The following is a 16,483-nucleotide window of genomic DNA, read 5'->3' as shown; positions in this document are numbered from 1 at the left end:
TTCTCTTACATCGAGTTACAAGAACTTCGAATCGGAGCAATTAGAAAATTGCTCAACGTAAAAATAAATATCGAAACAACGGTGATCAACGTTGATTTAACATGTAATATCTTAACGACAGCGTGGCGTCCTTAATTGTCCGATATAATCGTGTACATCGAAGAATGGATTGAAGAATGGACGAAGAAATGAGATACGACACAGCGTTGGCATCGATGAAATATAATTCTTCGTTTCTGATTTATTGATCTCCTCTTTTATAGTGGTTTCCTGTTTCCCACGGGTATACATGTTTACGACACTCACTAAATCGGATTAACATAGTATACAAACATATACAACGTGCGAACTATGTGAACAATTCTTCTTCATATTATATATATATATATTTTTTGTTTTTTTTTTCTTTTCTTTTTTTAATGTTTTGTAACTCGTTCTCTTAAGACTGGAGTATATTTTATCAATAATCGTAGTGTGGGACACGTCACATCGACCATCGATCCTGGGATATAACGCTATGTCTTTGCGAACGCAGCTTAAAATAACGCGAGCACTTCCGGGGGCGGTGGGAAGAGGGGAGGAGGTAAGGGTTTTTTTTTTTAGTCAAATCAGGAGGTAGAGAAACGAGACAACGCTGCATCTCCGGGCAGGCATTGTTCTTTGCACACGCGCAGTCGTAATAATACTTGAATTCGCCGTACAGGACACGCGTTTGAAATGAATTAATTACGAGAATCTTAGAATTATCTGGCACTTAGGTGAACGACTGCGGAAATTAATCGGACAACGTTGCGTTAGATATTTCTTTGCCAGGCTGCCACATAGCCGGTTATGCAAATTGCTAACGATCAATTCATTACAACGGATGGAATTACACAATGTCATTGTCGAGCGAAAACAGGTGGAAATTAACCTTTGCACTCCAATTAGCCGGTTCCGAGAACTGCAGCGGAAGTGCATTAGAACGGTACGTGTAATCAAAAGGAATAAACATAAATCGACAATGCTATTTTGAAATTTCCATACTTCCGAGAACAGAAAATTCTATGCTGATCGTCGGTAGAATTATAGTAATAGTATGAGTGCAGCGACATCGTTTTTTTAGATGTCACGGTCAGCAGATTTTCGGTGATTTCAATGCGTGACGAAGTAGTAACGCCATAATTCGATCGCGGAGTGTCTCTGCCTTTACGGCATAAATAAGACGGCGAGACATGAAACAGTAGAAAGATTAATGTATGAGTAATTATTCAACGAGCAGAACTCATTCAAATTCTTCGAGATAGGAACAGAGATTTATTTGGCTCCGGTATTCGTAAGTAAGAACTACGATCGGACAATTCGTCTGCAATAAGAACATTTGAAATGCTTCTATTTTTTCCCCGAGTTTCAGAAGACGTTCAGAGGAATTGGAATGCAAAGAGTTAACGCGGATCGTAAACTATAGTACGAACGAAAGATGCGCAGTTGTTTGAATAGGGTATCTCCTTAACCACTAATGTACCGATGCTCGTAAATAATCGTCGGTCACGGATAACGCGAAATCCAGATAAAAAAATATTCACGGCAAATTCTTTGCGCTTTCTGAGCGAAGAATGGAACGGTCACATTCTCGATCACACTCTCATCTCATCCTCCCTTTTCCAAATGTATACAAAATATGTATTGCTTAATCTGCTTTTTTTGATTTCTTTTTATAATAATCTCTCTCTCTCTCTCTTTCTCTCTCGTTACGTCCTCGCCATCTACGAAACGCTAAATTACAGCTGCAGCCAGCGAAACTGGCGTTTGAACTCCATCGACGTACACGCACTGTCATCCGTAACTCGACGTTAAATTATGCACGTTTATATGAAATGAAATTTTAAACGATTTATCAAAGACAAACGTGAAACAAAAGCTCTCTTCATTAAATTACATTTCCGATATAATCTGCGGATCTGAAATAAATTCGCAAAATTTCGCCGAAACTTTATTTTCATGTGAAAACCGAACGCGATTCATCGATCGGAATGCCGTACAGCAGTCCTGCGTCGATTTGTTTGCATAATGTCACTATAAATCAGCTTCGCGAGGAATTCTTTACTCGATTCATGCGTAGGCAGCGGATTTACGGCGCTGACAGCGCACACGAGCGAGCATTGGAAATTGAAATAAAAACTTGGGACAGAATTAACTCGCTCTTTATTCATCATTTCGAGCGCGAACGCTTCCGGAAACACGCTGACGTATTTTCAAACACATTTACAGCGTCAGACAATACTTTTAGTAGCAAATTCCCAATTTAATCATTCCCAAACAATTTATCAAAAAATCATGATTTATCTATCATTTTTTAGGATCCATGACTAGAGTGATAACGAGTAAAGTTTCCCTCGATTCTGGATTTGTAAACCAGACGAAAATATACAAATCGTCATAAGTATCTATAGCAAAATAATCGAACCGTTCAGAGATAATAATGGAACAAAACGTACGAACGTTTACGAGGTTACGGATGACAGTGTCCGATCAAGGTACAGAAGGAGTACACGTGAATCCGCGATAGACAGATCCAGTTTTTTCGCGTTTCTCGAAAGGAAACCGTGACGCAGCCTTTCGGAGACTCTGAAATGAATATCCTATTTGTTTGAAACGCCTGCCGAGGCAGATTCACGTTAGCCGATTGCGAATAATACGGCTGGCCGCCGACCGAAATACAGCTGCATTTCGCTAAAACGAGCATCGAAGCAAACACTGTTTCCGGTCGCTTATCGCTGAATCATTACCAAAATTATAGACCGCGAGAATTCTACGCAACGCACGCTGCAACTAGGACTGCAACCGCGCCGAGTTATTGCAAAACTGCACAGCAGGTACGGCACGCAACCGACCGATGTGACACTGACACCGCGGATGACTGAACAGTCGCCAAAAACCGTGACTCTCCGATACCGTTATCGATCGCAGAAACCACTTAATTACCGACTCCTAGGGTATCAATCAAAACGGTATCTATTTTCCTGGAACTTGCCTACGGCGACTCGCATAACTCCGTCGAGCCGAGTCACGTCTGCATAATTCTATAAAAAAAAGAACCGGCGCAAGACCGATTGCTACACACTTCGAACTTGGTTTACTTAACGATAAACAAGTTGTTGCCACACCTTTTGAAACGGTATAACCTTTTTTTTTTTAAACTGAGCCTGAATCTTTTTGAAGATGTCAGAGGGACACTGAACGATGACTAAAATACTTAAATAAATTAACCAAATGTATTTTAGTAGACCAGTGGCTCTTCTATCATCCGAAAACAATTCAAGTAGTTTGGAGTTCAGCTTTAAAAAAGTCGTCGCGTTTGAAAAGCGTGCCGATACTTTGTACATCGTCAGAAATAAAACAATCGATCGATTAAACGTTTTCGCGCATGTCGCAACCTTCACAATGTGCACGGCTTTATATTTCAACGCAGATTTCATGATTTCTGGTTACGAGGGAAATATGTGTGTGCGTGTGTCTGTGTGTATCGGTTTTGGAAAACCTGTACCGACGCTCGCCGGAAAATTAAAGTAATCGGAACAAGGCGGTGTCTCTCGACGATCTCGTAGATTAACTCCGAAGAACGAGGTCGATCTACTGTTACGTTGTAAGTTCGTCAAAAACAGGTCTAACGTGTACGGATCGCGTGAGAATTTTGGTAGAAAGAACTACGTTAGTTTGATGTAACAGCGATGAAAGCGACTCGAGGCGGTCGTGTCGAATAGCCTGGCCCTTTTAGAGCGAAAACAGAATATAAACGCCGTTCAGGATTTATGGAGGCGATTCGGTTTTGCATTCGATCGGACAGGTGTACATTGGAGCCCGTGGTTGCGTGTTCCTCGTACAGTAAAGATATATATATATAGCAATTAACAGTCACGTGCCAGACATCAGAATTCCCTTTGAATAACAAACCAGGCGCTGTTCGACAAGCTTCCGAAGCACGGCAAGTTGACTAACGTTCAAATTACAAATGCATCGTGAATAAATGCTTCGTATCCTAAAAGGGTACACCGAATACGGGAGTCAAGCAAGTTTATACGACTTTTTGGTGAAATGTTCAGTCAAATTAATAATTCCCGGTGAATCTGAAATTGTAAGCGGAAACTGTGCCTGTAATATTCGTCGCAACATTGATATTCGTTACATGTTTTCGATGTTAACGTTAAGTGGCTTACGCTGCGGTTTGTACGAAAGGAATAAAATGTTTCCTCTATAAAAGAAGCAGCGCTGGGGAGAATCGAGGATTTGTCAATATAACCGTGAACGTGTTGATAGAAACGGTGCTGAAGATCTTGCGCGTGACATAAATACTTCGGGACGATTTTCGTTTAAATAATTCTTTCGAGACAGCTTGCCAAGCACACTAGGCTTGAAACGTTTCTAGTCACGATAATAATCGAAACACTTCAATTGTCGAGCACTTTCGTCTAGTTTTTCGCACTTTTGTAAACACTGTGCCGCGTTCTCCATCTCGTCAACCATTTGGTCAGAAGTTATGCTTGACATCGTAGCGGTTCGCTACCGTATGTTCAAGATAGAAACTTTCCAGGTACATTTTTATGTTTCGCAATATATTCTCGGTTCTAATAGGAAATGCTTGAAAATAATAACAGTGACTTGTATCGACAAACATTCGAATGACAACAAATCTTTATAAGGAGAATGACTTATAAACGATACAATTTAAATAAGTACGTTTCGAATGTATTTCAATCGCCATGTAGACATGGTCGGTTGAAACGATAATAGCAATTGTTTCGAAACAGTAACACATGTATGAACAAATATATAAATTAAAACATATCGACATCATCTTTCCTTAAACATAAAACAATACTACTAAAATAATTTATTCGAACTAAAGCTCTGCCTAAACTTAAATAAACTAACGATTATATATATACACGATCGAGAACATAATTCATTTATAATCTAAGCTCTGACTTAATCGAAGTTAACGAAAGCAGATATTAAATTTCATACCGTACGACGTTATCATAGCGTGTACCCTGATTATCTACAATATTCAACGCAGAAAAAGCGCGGAAGATTCGTGTTCCATCGGTCGCTGAATAGTGCGATTACCGGAATCATTTTCAGTGTCTCTAGCCGCAATCCTTTCGGACGAAATCGCTTCCGCACACAGGGTTGGCATTCGCCGAAATTACGGTGCGGCGGGGGCAAAAGAATTTCGTAAGAACAGGTTTCCACGGGTTCCCCCAGCACTGCGTCGGGAACGAAAACAAAACAAAGTCCTAGTCGCGGCTGGTTGCACGGCTAATCAGCCGTTTCTCGCGTATGTCAAAGCTTTGGATATTCTCGTAGGCGTGTACGTTCTTGTTGTTGTTGATGTAGCTGTCGATGTTGTTGCTGTTAGCCGTGCTGCTAACGCGGCTGGCGGCGTTACTATCGCGATTGTTAGTAGCAGTATTAGAACGTTTAGCAGTAAGGCAGGGGCCGCATCGGATTGGCATGGGTCGAGCAGCAACGAGACAGTCAACTATCTGTCTTACAGTAGGCATGCAGGTTTTGCTGTACCCTGGAAAACACATATCACATGCTCCATCAGAACCGTACCACACATCGACTTCTATCACGCCATCAAATTCCTTTTCTTTTTCCTCTCATTTTCGCATTTTCATCGCTTCCGTTTCGAAGCTTCTTCGTCTTGCGAATTCCATCGACGTTAGCTGGGTCTGGGCTGCTGTTATTCGTTTCACTTTCGTTTATTCATTTTCATCGATCAGTTCTCGAACGAGTCGATGGTCAATTTAGTAAGCAAGAATATCCAATAAAGTCGAAGTTGCCGAATGGAATCAAAACTGGAAAATCAGAATTGCTCCTGGGAATGATTTCTCTGATCTTTTGTCAGTTAGCAGGTTATAGGTATAATTGAATTATCAGAATAGAAATGAATTTCTCTAAGCTAACGTAACAAATGCAACGATCGATCAAATTTCACACGATTATGTTCTGTTTTTTACTCGTTGGAATCAACGATCAAGCCCAGACCTTGCTGTGCACAATTTTCCTCGCATTCTGCCTTTGCGTTTTAAAATACCTTGGGGGTGTGACAACGGGAAGAGAAATCTTGGTTTTCATTCGAGTGCAGCGAGTGCATGATAGAAGTCGCGATGGCCAAACAGGTTTCGCATGTCCACGCGAAATAATTTAAAATAGAGACACAAAGTAACGAATATACAGGATCAGAAAAAGAAGCGGAATTGGTCGAAAAAGATACAAGGGCGGCCTAAGGCCGGTTCAGTCTCACTCAGGAAGCACTTTGCGAATTAACCCTTTGCGGTCGAAGGCCGGGATACCTCCAGGTTGCCATAATTTCCGTCACCGATCGTCTCGTACCAAATACAGTTCTAACGATTCCCGACAAAAACAAAATGCCGCACACGCTCCGCACGAAGTCCGAAAAAACGTTTTCCACATCGACAAAAAAACCGGAGGACCGCATCATTTTTTAAATAGGAGAAGATCTGTTTTAACCCATCAGATGGCACGATCAACAACGACCGTAAAAAAGACACCGGAACGGGCAAAGTAGACGATACGTTTCTCTTCGGATCGATCGTGAAAAATTCTTTCTTTTGACAAAATTCGGCATGTTCGAGCGACGCGCGAATGGCTCGCGAGAGTTCCAAAATGGCGTCCAACGGGTTAAACAGAACGGCGTCCCCAAAGGGTTAAGCGTACAATATCGTCAGCTTGAGCATTTACTCGCCACCTTCGTCTATCTACGTCGCTATACAAATGACAAAGAAGAGCGGACAGATTTTGTTTGAAATGGGGTGGGGGTGGGGCGCAGGGGATGGGGTGAACAAATAAGATTTGCGTACCAATACTAAGAAAACAACGGGCGGGTGACGGGGCGGGGTGGCTTGGTAAAGTAAAGACAACCTTCTGAAAATAAAAAAAGAAAAGGAATCGTTTCGCCGGAAAGTCATTCTCAGTGAACACGATGCTTCTCGAACGTCTCATTCCTCGGCAGAACAATAGAAATTAGGCACTATATAGAGAACAGAGGTTTACGCCTAAGAAGCTCAGCCATAACTCCAAACACAACGATCTCAATTCCATTGCACCTAAGCGTAACAGGATGTCCCGCCAGGCGTTCTCAGCCTACAGGTGTTTCAGTACGTACGTGTAAAAAGTGGAAAAAGAAAAAGAAAAGCATTCCCTTTCTTACGGAGCTGTTTCGGGAATCATTCACGGTTCACACGTTTCCACAATCAACGAACGATTAGTCATCACAGTTAGATGCATTGGAGGCTCGGCCGGTTAGAACAATCATCGCCGCAGGGATTTCTCAAGCGAGATTCATGACAGAGGCGCATGACACCGTGCAACAGGAGTACAAGATACAAAGGAAAGAGAGACTTTGTCAAACTGCCATATACATATACTTACGGGAAGAGACCGGGACAGATGCTAGAGCGTTTGTTGTTAGCGGAAATCGGGTCCGAAAGCGAAACGTTTCAAACTGTCTATCCGACGTTTCTTTCTGTCGCTTTCCAATGTGCGATACATTAATCGAGTAAAAAGTAAAACGCGAAAGATCACGAACGAGATTTCCGAGTTTGTTTGTTTTGAGCAACACCGTAGTATCGTGAGAAAACGACGAGACACCGATCAAACGAATGGAACGAAGATGAACGTTGTTGTACTTCAATGATATGTGCAATCCGCGAAATTCTACCAGCATTTCGTAGACTGAGGGAAACGAGAGTTCACGGCCACGCCCACCGACCCGAATTTCTGTTCGCCGCGCCTAAAGTGTCTCGGTTTTTGGACGATCGAGGCTCGACTTCCGGGTGCAAACGCTCGCGCAGCTGTCCTCCGAAATCGTTGAACGAAAACTAGCGGATCGAATCGATGAAATTTGATTATCGCGTTCTCTCCCCCCCCCCCCCTGGCAACTCTCTAAGAAAGTCTACACGGCCCGGGACAGACAATTCGGCGCGCGTGAAAGTGACAAAATCCAATCAAGTCCCCGGTTAGGCCCCGATCCCCTTAACGGTCGTAGGTGTCGGCGGCGTTTAAAAACTATACTGATATGGCGCTCGGAGTACAAAACACGATCTGAAAAAGTATCAAAACAATTGGCACGTTCCGAATGAAAGTCAGTTTGGCAGATGATGGTACGCGGACGCGTGTATTAATTTAACGGACGCGCGAACGAGACACGCTTTCCCCGATCGATGTACCGCAGCCCGTGTGTATCGCTTACGTTGTACGTAGAATATAGTTTAATTGAAACGATCTTCCGTAGTATTGACACGTTATTAGGATTGTCTCGATAATGCACCGCCTTTCTGTGCGCGTCCGTGCGCTGCAAAGAACTCGAGGCGAATATCGTACGACACGCGTCGCGCGTGTACCGTCGAAACGTCGTCGTCGTCGTCGTCCCCGGGGTCCTCGAAATCCTCTTTCCAACGCACGCGTCAACGATTTTTCAAATCGGTTAATTACGGTTGAACAGTGGCGGCCCTTAGATTTAATTCGTTACTCGTTAACGCGATTATCATATATATATAATATAATATTCGTTCTTTTCCTGCGCTCTCTAAAAGGAGTTTTACAAAGGCCTGTGTTCCTGTATGCATATTATAATTAGAACTCTTCCTATTTACGACGATCAACGTGCGGCATAATAATTACGCTTCGAGATTTCCGTTTCTCTTCTCGTCGCGCGAAACACGGTCTCGGTCCTCGAGAGGTCGCGCACGGTTCAGATCGAGATCCCACGTTTCCGGTTTTCTTGTCCGACTTCTTCGAAGTTCACGCTTACGTTTCGTTACGGGTACACTCTCTTCTCGGAACGTCCAATTATAGTGGTAACGTCGTGGCGAATTAAAAGAGAAGAAAAAACGATTTCACATTCTTGTAAAATATAAATCTGCTGGCAATTGTTAATCTCTCGGAACCGTTTCTAGAAATTCTCGTTCTCCGATTACGTTCACTAACTTTGTTGTCTCGTCGGCGTTAAAATTCAACGAACGAAAAATGGCAGCAACTCGTTAGAGAAGATTTGAAGAAGTTTGGAAAGAGAGAAATTTCGAGCGTGCAGGAATTCGAAGCACCGTGTGATCTCTATCCGCGCGACCTCTCGCGGCTTCATCGAATAGAATCTATGAGCAGGATTAATTGTAACAATTTGGCATCTCGGTTGCTCCGTAAGAACCAGTCCCTCCGAGCCGAACGTATCGATAAATACATACGTATTCGTTAGCTAGTCTAATCATACGTGAAAAATCTTGTATCTCTTGAAGGCGATAGGTACCGGTCACCACAAGAGGCTAAATTTTGCGAGTGACCTAAAACGAGAGTTCCATCTAAATTCTGTGTCACATATATTAAACTCTGTCCGAACTAGCGTGAGCGTTTTCCTTCGGCAAAAACACGGCCCTGATCCATTCCAACAATTACAGAGCGGTCTCTTTTTCACTGATTATCTTGATACCATGCTTCGTCAGGATCATCTTCACCGTTTCGTTGTCCCTGATCTTCGGCTTCTCCGTCCAGTCGACTTGCCCTTGGGTCTCCTCCACTCTGTCCAGCCCTTCCATCAGGGAATCCAGATTATCCGTGGACGAGTCCACGTATCTGACGTTGTCCGCGGACCGTTGCAACGACTTGCACCTCCTGGAGGTCTTCGGGGCCCGTATATTGTCCGCGGAGCCGATCAGCTTGCTGTTCTTAGTCCTGAGCACCTTGTCGTTGCTTCTCGTCGACACTTTGGCCAGCTGAAGATTGTCCACCGAGGAGTAACGCCGCTTGTCCTGCGCCACGTTCGCGGAGTCCTCCGGCTTCTTCTTCAGCAAGGAAGCCCTGCGGCCGATCCTCCTAGTGCCACTGGTCAGGATCTCTATCTCGTCCTTGGGGAAGTACCTATCCCGCGTCTTCTTCTTGATCACGCCCGCCTCGGACAAGGTAAAGGAAGACAGGTGCTTCTCCTCGTCGCGAACCAGCGTCTCCGATTCGGGACCGCTCGGCAGACCGCAGTTCTCTATCTCGAAGCTGTCCTCGTCCAAGGTCGGGTCGGTCAAAGTGTTGTCGGCGCTGATTCGGGATCTCTTTGGAAGACTTCTAGAGGAAGACTCGATCATCCGGCTGTGCTCCCTGAGGTCCCTCGTGGGTAAAATCTCCTGGTCCGGGTTGTACGGGGCGCAGACCTCGCCGCAGATCTCGCAGACCTCGCAGAGCTGGTCGCACTCGCAGGCCGGCAGCCTTCTATCCAGAGCGTCGGAGGACTCCTGCAGGTTCCAGGAGCTGCAGATGTCGCACTCGGTCGAGTCCTCGTCCGCGATCGAGCTGCAGGTGGACCGCAGGGTGTAGAAGTTGTCCTGGCTCGGGCTGGGGATCCCCTCCTCGGTCCTCAACGACATCTCGTTCACGTAGCAGCAGAGCGAGCAGAACTCGTCGGTCTGCATGTCCAGCTCGTTGGTCGTGATCAGCTGGGACGTGCTGTCCGCCTTGGACGGGTCCTCGTAGCACGCCTCCTGGATCTTCTTGAACGACTCGTAGCTCTTCGACTTCTTCGAGATAACCTCGTTGGGCTTCGATCGCCGCCTGGACGCCGTCTTCGAGTCGGTGCTGGCGATCACGGAGTCCAGGCTGCCCTTCAAAGGCGTGTAATACATCGACGAATCCTTCTTGGACCTTTCGTCGTTGGACTCGTAGGCCTTCGAGCCACCGCTGGACTTCTGCGATCGAGAACATTTCCCGTCTTTCCTGGAGCTCTTCGTCTTGGTTGAGATCTCGGAGAACGTCTTGTAGAACGTCTCTTCGGACTGCGTGTACGAGTCGGTGCTCTTCTTCTCCGCGTCCTGCTCGTCTATGACCAGCTTCTCGGTCTCGTCGTTGCAGACTCGCATCTGGCCGTTCTTGATCTTCCTAGGACTCTTGCGGGAGTTCACCACGGACTTCAGATACTTACCATCGATCTCCAGGTTCATGTCCAGCTTGGCCGTCTCGTCGGATCCCGGTCGATCTTCCGGACTCGGCTCCAGAGTCTCCGGAGACTCGTCCACGATCTCCTGGATCTTAACGGTGCTCTCGTCGCTGATCGACGACGGCACAGGCGACTGCACCAGCAATAGCTTATCTATACTCCCGTCAGACTCACCCTTGAATATCGTGATCTCTCCTTTACCGTGCACCCCGTTCTCTTCCAGGATCAGAGTCGCGCTCTCCTTCTCGAAGGGATTGTGGATCATGGCGCTAACTAGGACCAGGACCTGGGTATTGGGACATCTCACGCTATCGTTCGGGAAACTATCCTCGAACTCGACACCCTCCTGGCGATCAGCCAGGAGCTCTTTAGGACCCTCCGACGGGTCTTTAGGAGCGGCGTCCTTGCCCTCCTCGTGGACCTCGTCGTCCAGCGAGCCGTCCAAGCCGTATCGCGTCAGTCTGTAGTCCTCTTTGTCTACGCTGAAGTCTGACAAAGCGCACTCGTGACGGCCGCTGTTGTCCACCGACGCGGGCAGGCCCGACGACGACACCGACGATTTCCGCTCGGGTTCTTTGCCCACCGTCAATCCGTCCGTGTCGTCTTCGGGCGCTAAGTCTAAGCTGTCCCTAGGGTCCGCGCGGCTTTCGGGGATGGGTATCGCGGTGTCCACGGCTTTTGACGAGGTGGCGACGCTCGGGGACGCCTGTTCTACCTGACTGGACCGTGGCTGGACTCTAACGACCTTCTTCCTGCCTCTCCTATCATCGTCAACGAAACCTACCTCGTCGAGGATCTGCGACTCGCCGGTTTCGGTGGCGATGATCTGTTTTGCGAGACCTGGGTACGCGGCCTTCGCGGTGGCTAAGTGCTTGGCGTTACCGTTCTCGGCGACTAGCGCGTTAATGAACTTCTCGCGGGCCTCGTCGAGGCCCGCATGCCGCGTCGAAACCGTCTGAACGCCGCCCGCGTTCTGCAGGTTCTTACGCAGCACCGCGTCCGGCACGTCGATGGATATTATTTCGATCGGACTCGGGGATTCCATGGTTACGTCGCTAGGCGACGGCGTGAGAAAGGTGCTTTGGTACTTGGAGTCAATGGTCAAGTAATTGTTCGCGTTCGGCGAGGTCAGTTCCAACTTACTTCAGTGTCCAAGAGTGGCAGCGTGAAAAACAAGACACTATGTTTTATATGGTACTGGTCAGGATATCGGTGCACTCTATACACGATTCAGGCACAAAGGGTTCACTAATTGTCTTCGTTTTACAGTCTTCTTTAAACGGACAAAACCTTGCGGGCAGCTCGATATCCAAGTTCGAATTTTTTATAAAAATTCGACACGCGACTTGGTCGCATGTTTTAGTGGCTGCCGTAAGGGGCAACGGTATCCTCTGATTGGATGGAAAAATGTTCCATATGAAAATTTTGTACCTTCATCCGTGAATCGGTATTTTTGTCGTGATAATTAGATTGCGAGGGTATGGTCATTTTTTATTTATCGAATTTATAATCTCTTAATTACATTCTCAGGGAAAAATGTTTAAAATGAAGATACCCTCTCGTAGTCACTACAGAAGCGTAACGTAAAGAATATAAAATAACGTGATTGCTAAAATTTATTCATAATTACAGCGGTGAAAAATTGATTCGAGACTCGATATACATAACATGGAAGACTCTTAGACTAGACTATTATCTATTATTGTATTAATAGTTTTTTGAAGATAATTTAACCCTTTTAAGATTCAATAAATTTGTATATATCACAAGAACCGCTCAGTTCTTTATTAAACATTTATGCCGTAGCTCTGTCACTTCTAGAAATATTTTTAAATACTAGACTATAGCGAGACCGACAAGATGAATTGTTTAATTTGTAATATTGTTATTTAGTATATCGTTTGGAATGTACGTTCGCTAAAAATTGTGAACTTCTCTTATATTTTATTCTATCCTTTATTCGATATATAAAATAGCTCGTAAAACTTTTTTTATTGATACAAATAAAACATGAACATGAGATCTGTACAATTTTCATAAATAGAAAATATTCTGAGTATTTTTTATGCATCGATATTACTGAGTGATAAAAGGGTTAACCATTGATCACAAAATATATAATTTATATCACTTTGTGTAACAGCTTTATATACTCTAAACTCACCAACTACGTGGAATATGAGTGCTATAAAAATATATATACACTTCTCATTCAAAATATGTAAAAATAAAGTCTTGTGTATATCTACTGGAAGATATGCTATTAAATGGTCACTAGTCAATTAAACTACCAGTTTTTGTAAATTATGTCAGACTCACATTGTGGACGCCGACGTCTTGGCATCGTAAATTCCATGCTTATAGACATAATCGATCACAGCATCTTGTAGGAGATACCTGACACTCTCACCTCGCTTTAGTGCCCTTCGTATTCTAGTTGAGCTAACTTCATTTGGAATCCATTCTGTTACTATGTATATATTGTGCTGCACAGAAAATAATAATATAATGTAGAAACATATAGGATTTATGCGATAACAATAGTTCCATAATTACTTACCATATGCCTAGAAAGGATGTCCGAGTCGTATATAAACTTGTTGGGATTAGATCCCTCCCTGGTAATAACTACAAGACCGTGTTCTCCAACAATTGCATCAATCTGTAAAGGAAGACGGTGCAATTAGAATACAATGACATAAATTCAAACAAGAATAATATCCGTCGATATAATAGCTTACATCTTCCTCAGCCCATAGATCATAGGTTCCAAAGCTCTCCAATAAATCAGCCCCACACAGCAATTTGATTTGAATAGGATTATGATCATCGCTGTTCTTCACATTTTCTGGTATCCACTCCAAATCTTCGGTCGGTATATGATTCAAATTATTAGGATCAAATAAAACAGAATTTAATAAATTTTGATGATGCTGTAAACTAAGCCTAGTCTTTGTCCATCCGTTCTGCCTGGTCTCCCAATTGCTCAACCGTATCCAGTCGCTATTTTGCAAGGCCAGCCTCAGCATGGCACACCTATGAGTGGCACTAGCCAATTCCTTCTTAGCGTATGCATCGTGTACAGGAGATATAACACCACCGAGCACAATGTGTGTTCCCATTCGATGGAGATGATCCCTGGCAATTTCTGGAAATATTTCATAGAGACTTAACCTAACTTTCCTTCAACGTCCCAAGAGCAAATCTGATTAACATTAAATCTTCGATCGTGATTCGAGAAACGTAGAGAAACGTATAGCTTGTATTTTCGAGGAACAAGGATTCGTGTCATTTTTTAGATTTCGAATAGTTCAAGTTAAACGATTACGTCAATCGCGATTGTTTACGCGGTGTTATCAAGATGACATCTCGTTTAAACGACTAATAACGTTATCTACGATGATATTCGATAGGTCCTAGTCATGTATAATAAGAGGCTCCGCTGTTTACGTAAAGATTGAGTATCGATTACGATAATATATATGTACCAAACATTCTCAAGTGCATATTGGTCGGAGGGTTATAACTGCCACACGACATAAGAATAACACGCGTTGGTGCCATTTCTTCTTCTGCTACGCTGCATGTGCTGTCACAATTTAACCTCGACTGACTACTCTTCGTTCTTGAAGTGTTTTGCACCTGGTTCACCAAACATTCGCCCCGATGCGTAGTTACACGAGATAAATCGTTAGAAGAGCCACCAAAACGGTCAACCACACGATACAAACTGCACACTGGCTGACGTTTCAGCCATACTTGTAACGGCGGTACCGCGTTAGTCAGTTGAGAGAATTTTATCAACAACATAATACCCGATGACATTCAAAATCCATCTAATCTGACACATTGTATATTTTTACTGATTGTGTCATTCAATACCGCTTTAGTCAAAGTCGCTGTTTACTGACGCTTATCAATTGTTCATTTGACGCGCGTTGCAAGTTCCAGTCCCGTACTTTGAAACGGCTTCTTGATAGTTCTTACTGTAGTTGCGTATCGTTTATTTCTACTTGTTTTTATCATAGAAACTCGTTGCAAAATTATTAGGAAAGTTTGTGAAATGTTTTGTGGTATAAATGAAGCTTTACTACAGGTAAGAGCCATTGAAAATTATTGATAACAGACGGAGAACTTTGTACGCTGATATCCCTGCATTGTTATAAAGATCATGATGAATATTAATACTGTAATCAGTTGTTTTGGTATGTATCATATTCTTGGGCAATCAATACAAATGTTTTATCTACAGGATGATGTTATTATTAAAATATTACTCATTATTCCTCAGGTGCATTTGATGGAGGATCAAGAAGGAAGATGAAAGACCATATTTGAAGTTACTCAAACTATCTACCTAAGGTAACCTATTCAATTAAAATAGTTAATAATTGCGCTATTTGAATTATCGTTCTTGTGCCAATTTCTGTGTGCTGTATTTTTATTCTTTCATATAATATTAATCTATAATATTACAATAACAGGAATTTGAATATGTATCTAGTATTAAGAACTTGCTAAATAAATTAGCAATTAAATATTCGAATCTTTACGATTGTATAAAGCTTGCTATGTTAAACAAATTTAGTAATCCATTTACAGTACTTCTGTTTATTAAATTTATTATGCACAATGGAATAAAATAGTGACTATAAATATGTTTACAATTAACTTGATACTTATTTATTGTCTTGTGTTAATGGTTTTGTTAGGGCACGGTTCAAGCACGCGATTCCTTAATTGAAAGACTCTAGTTTAGAGCCGACTGTCTCTAGAGTCTTTTAAGTTGGAAAACTTTCGAAAGCCGCCAACGAGCGATGTAACTTGCGAAAATAAAACGTAATTAGGGGACCGTTCTTGGAGTTTGTTTTCCATTTAATTTTGCGAGCAATGCGGTCGCGGAGTTTTAGAGTTCGTCGCGTGCTGAAGTCTCTTCCTTTCTAGAACGACGTACCTCTAATTATAATTGTCCGAGTATACGGAAGGAGTTGCAGCTAACTTTGTTACGCATTCAAAATTTAATTTTCCGGAAACTTGACACTCGCTGGACCTTTTTAAATGTGGTATTCACGATCTTTCGAAAGGAGAATTCCGAGATTAAATATTACGACTGCTGTGCAACCGCTACATAGCGAAGTATCAAATATGAGGCTCGATTCGATAAGAATATCGAGTAATTGGAACAAGGCACACCGATCGCTGGGGTTTAGAAAATCAAGTTGCTTCAATGGCTGCAACTAAATTTGATGCGGTTTTGAAAATTTAGTGAAATACTTCGGAGACAAGAGGATTCGGAGCCGGTTCAGAAAGTCGATGGGATTTGGTAAAATTTCGCTCGGATTCAGGGTAGTTATAGCTTTTCAATGCCTTGTTAGTACGTTCCGCTTTATTACCGTCATAAATTGCCCAGAACTTACGAACAATTACAATCAGTTGCGAATAAACGTTGCATAATTTAGACCGTTGATGGATTAAGAAACTAAAGAACCATCCGCGAAT

The 16,483-nt window shown here is 43.3% G+C and overlaps 1 protein-coding gene across 6 annotated transcripts; it reads right to left on the bottom strand.

Annotated features, from left to right (window-relative positions):
- Positions 1-206: 206 nt before the first annotated feature.
- On the bottom strand, positions 207-14,839 carry Nmnat (nicotinamide mononucleotide adenylyltransferase). 6 transcript variants are annotated; one of them, XM_033466405.2, is made up of 6 exons: positions 14,473-14,827; positions 13,726-14,132; positions 13,545-13,646; positions 13,304-13,470; positions 11,867-12,126; positions 207-5,560 (listed from the first exon to the last, which is right to left on the bottom strand). In XM_033466405.2, the coding sequence occupies exons 1-6, from the start codon at positions 14,807-14,809 to the stop codon at positions 5,277-5,279; spliced, it is 1,557 nt and encodes a 518-aa protein (XP_033322296.1). In that variant the 5' UTR covers positions 14,810-14,827; the 3' UTR covers positions 207-5,276. The 6 variants fall into 6 exon arrangements, with proteins under 6 accessions (XP_033322296.1, XP_033322297.1, XP_076376709.1 ...); XM_033466406.2 differs by having other exon boundaries at positions 5,386-5,560; positions 11,769-12,126; positions 14,473-14,826; XM_076520594.1 differs by lacking the exon at positions 11,867-12,126 and adding an exon at positions 12,128-12,164 and having other exon boundaries at positions 5,386-5,560; positions 14,473-14,822.
- Between the last annotated feature and the right edge of the window lie 1,644 nt (positions 14,840-16,483).

The sequence above is a fragment of the Megalopta genalis genome, chromosome 3, assembly GCF_051020955.1.
Source record: "Megalopta genalis isolate 19385.01 chromosome 3, iyMegGena1_principal, whole genome shotgun sequence".
Classification (NCBI taxonomy): domain Eukaryota; kingdom Metazoa; phylum Arthropoda; class Insecta; order Hymenoptera; family Halictidae; genus Megalopta; species Megalopta genalis.
Note: the sequence above shows the minus strand (reverse complement) of the source record. Positions and strands in the feature narration are given on the sequence as shown.

Excerpts from the sequence above, each read along its gene's own strand:
- Nmnat (XM_033466404.2), bottom strand. The coding sequence starts at position 14,809 with ATGTCATCGGGTATTATGTTGTTGATAAAATTCTCTCAACTGACTAAC. Across the intron at positions 14,133-14,472 it reads TATGCACTTGAGAATGTTTG|AAATTGCCAGGGATCATCTC; the intron begins GTACATATATAT and ends AAATATTTCCAG. Across the intron at positions 13,471-13,544 it reads ACATCCTTTCTAGGCATATG|CACAATATATACATAGTAAC; the intron begins GTAAGTAATTAT and ends TTTTCTGTGCAG.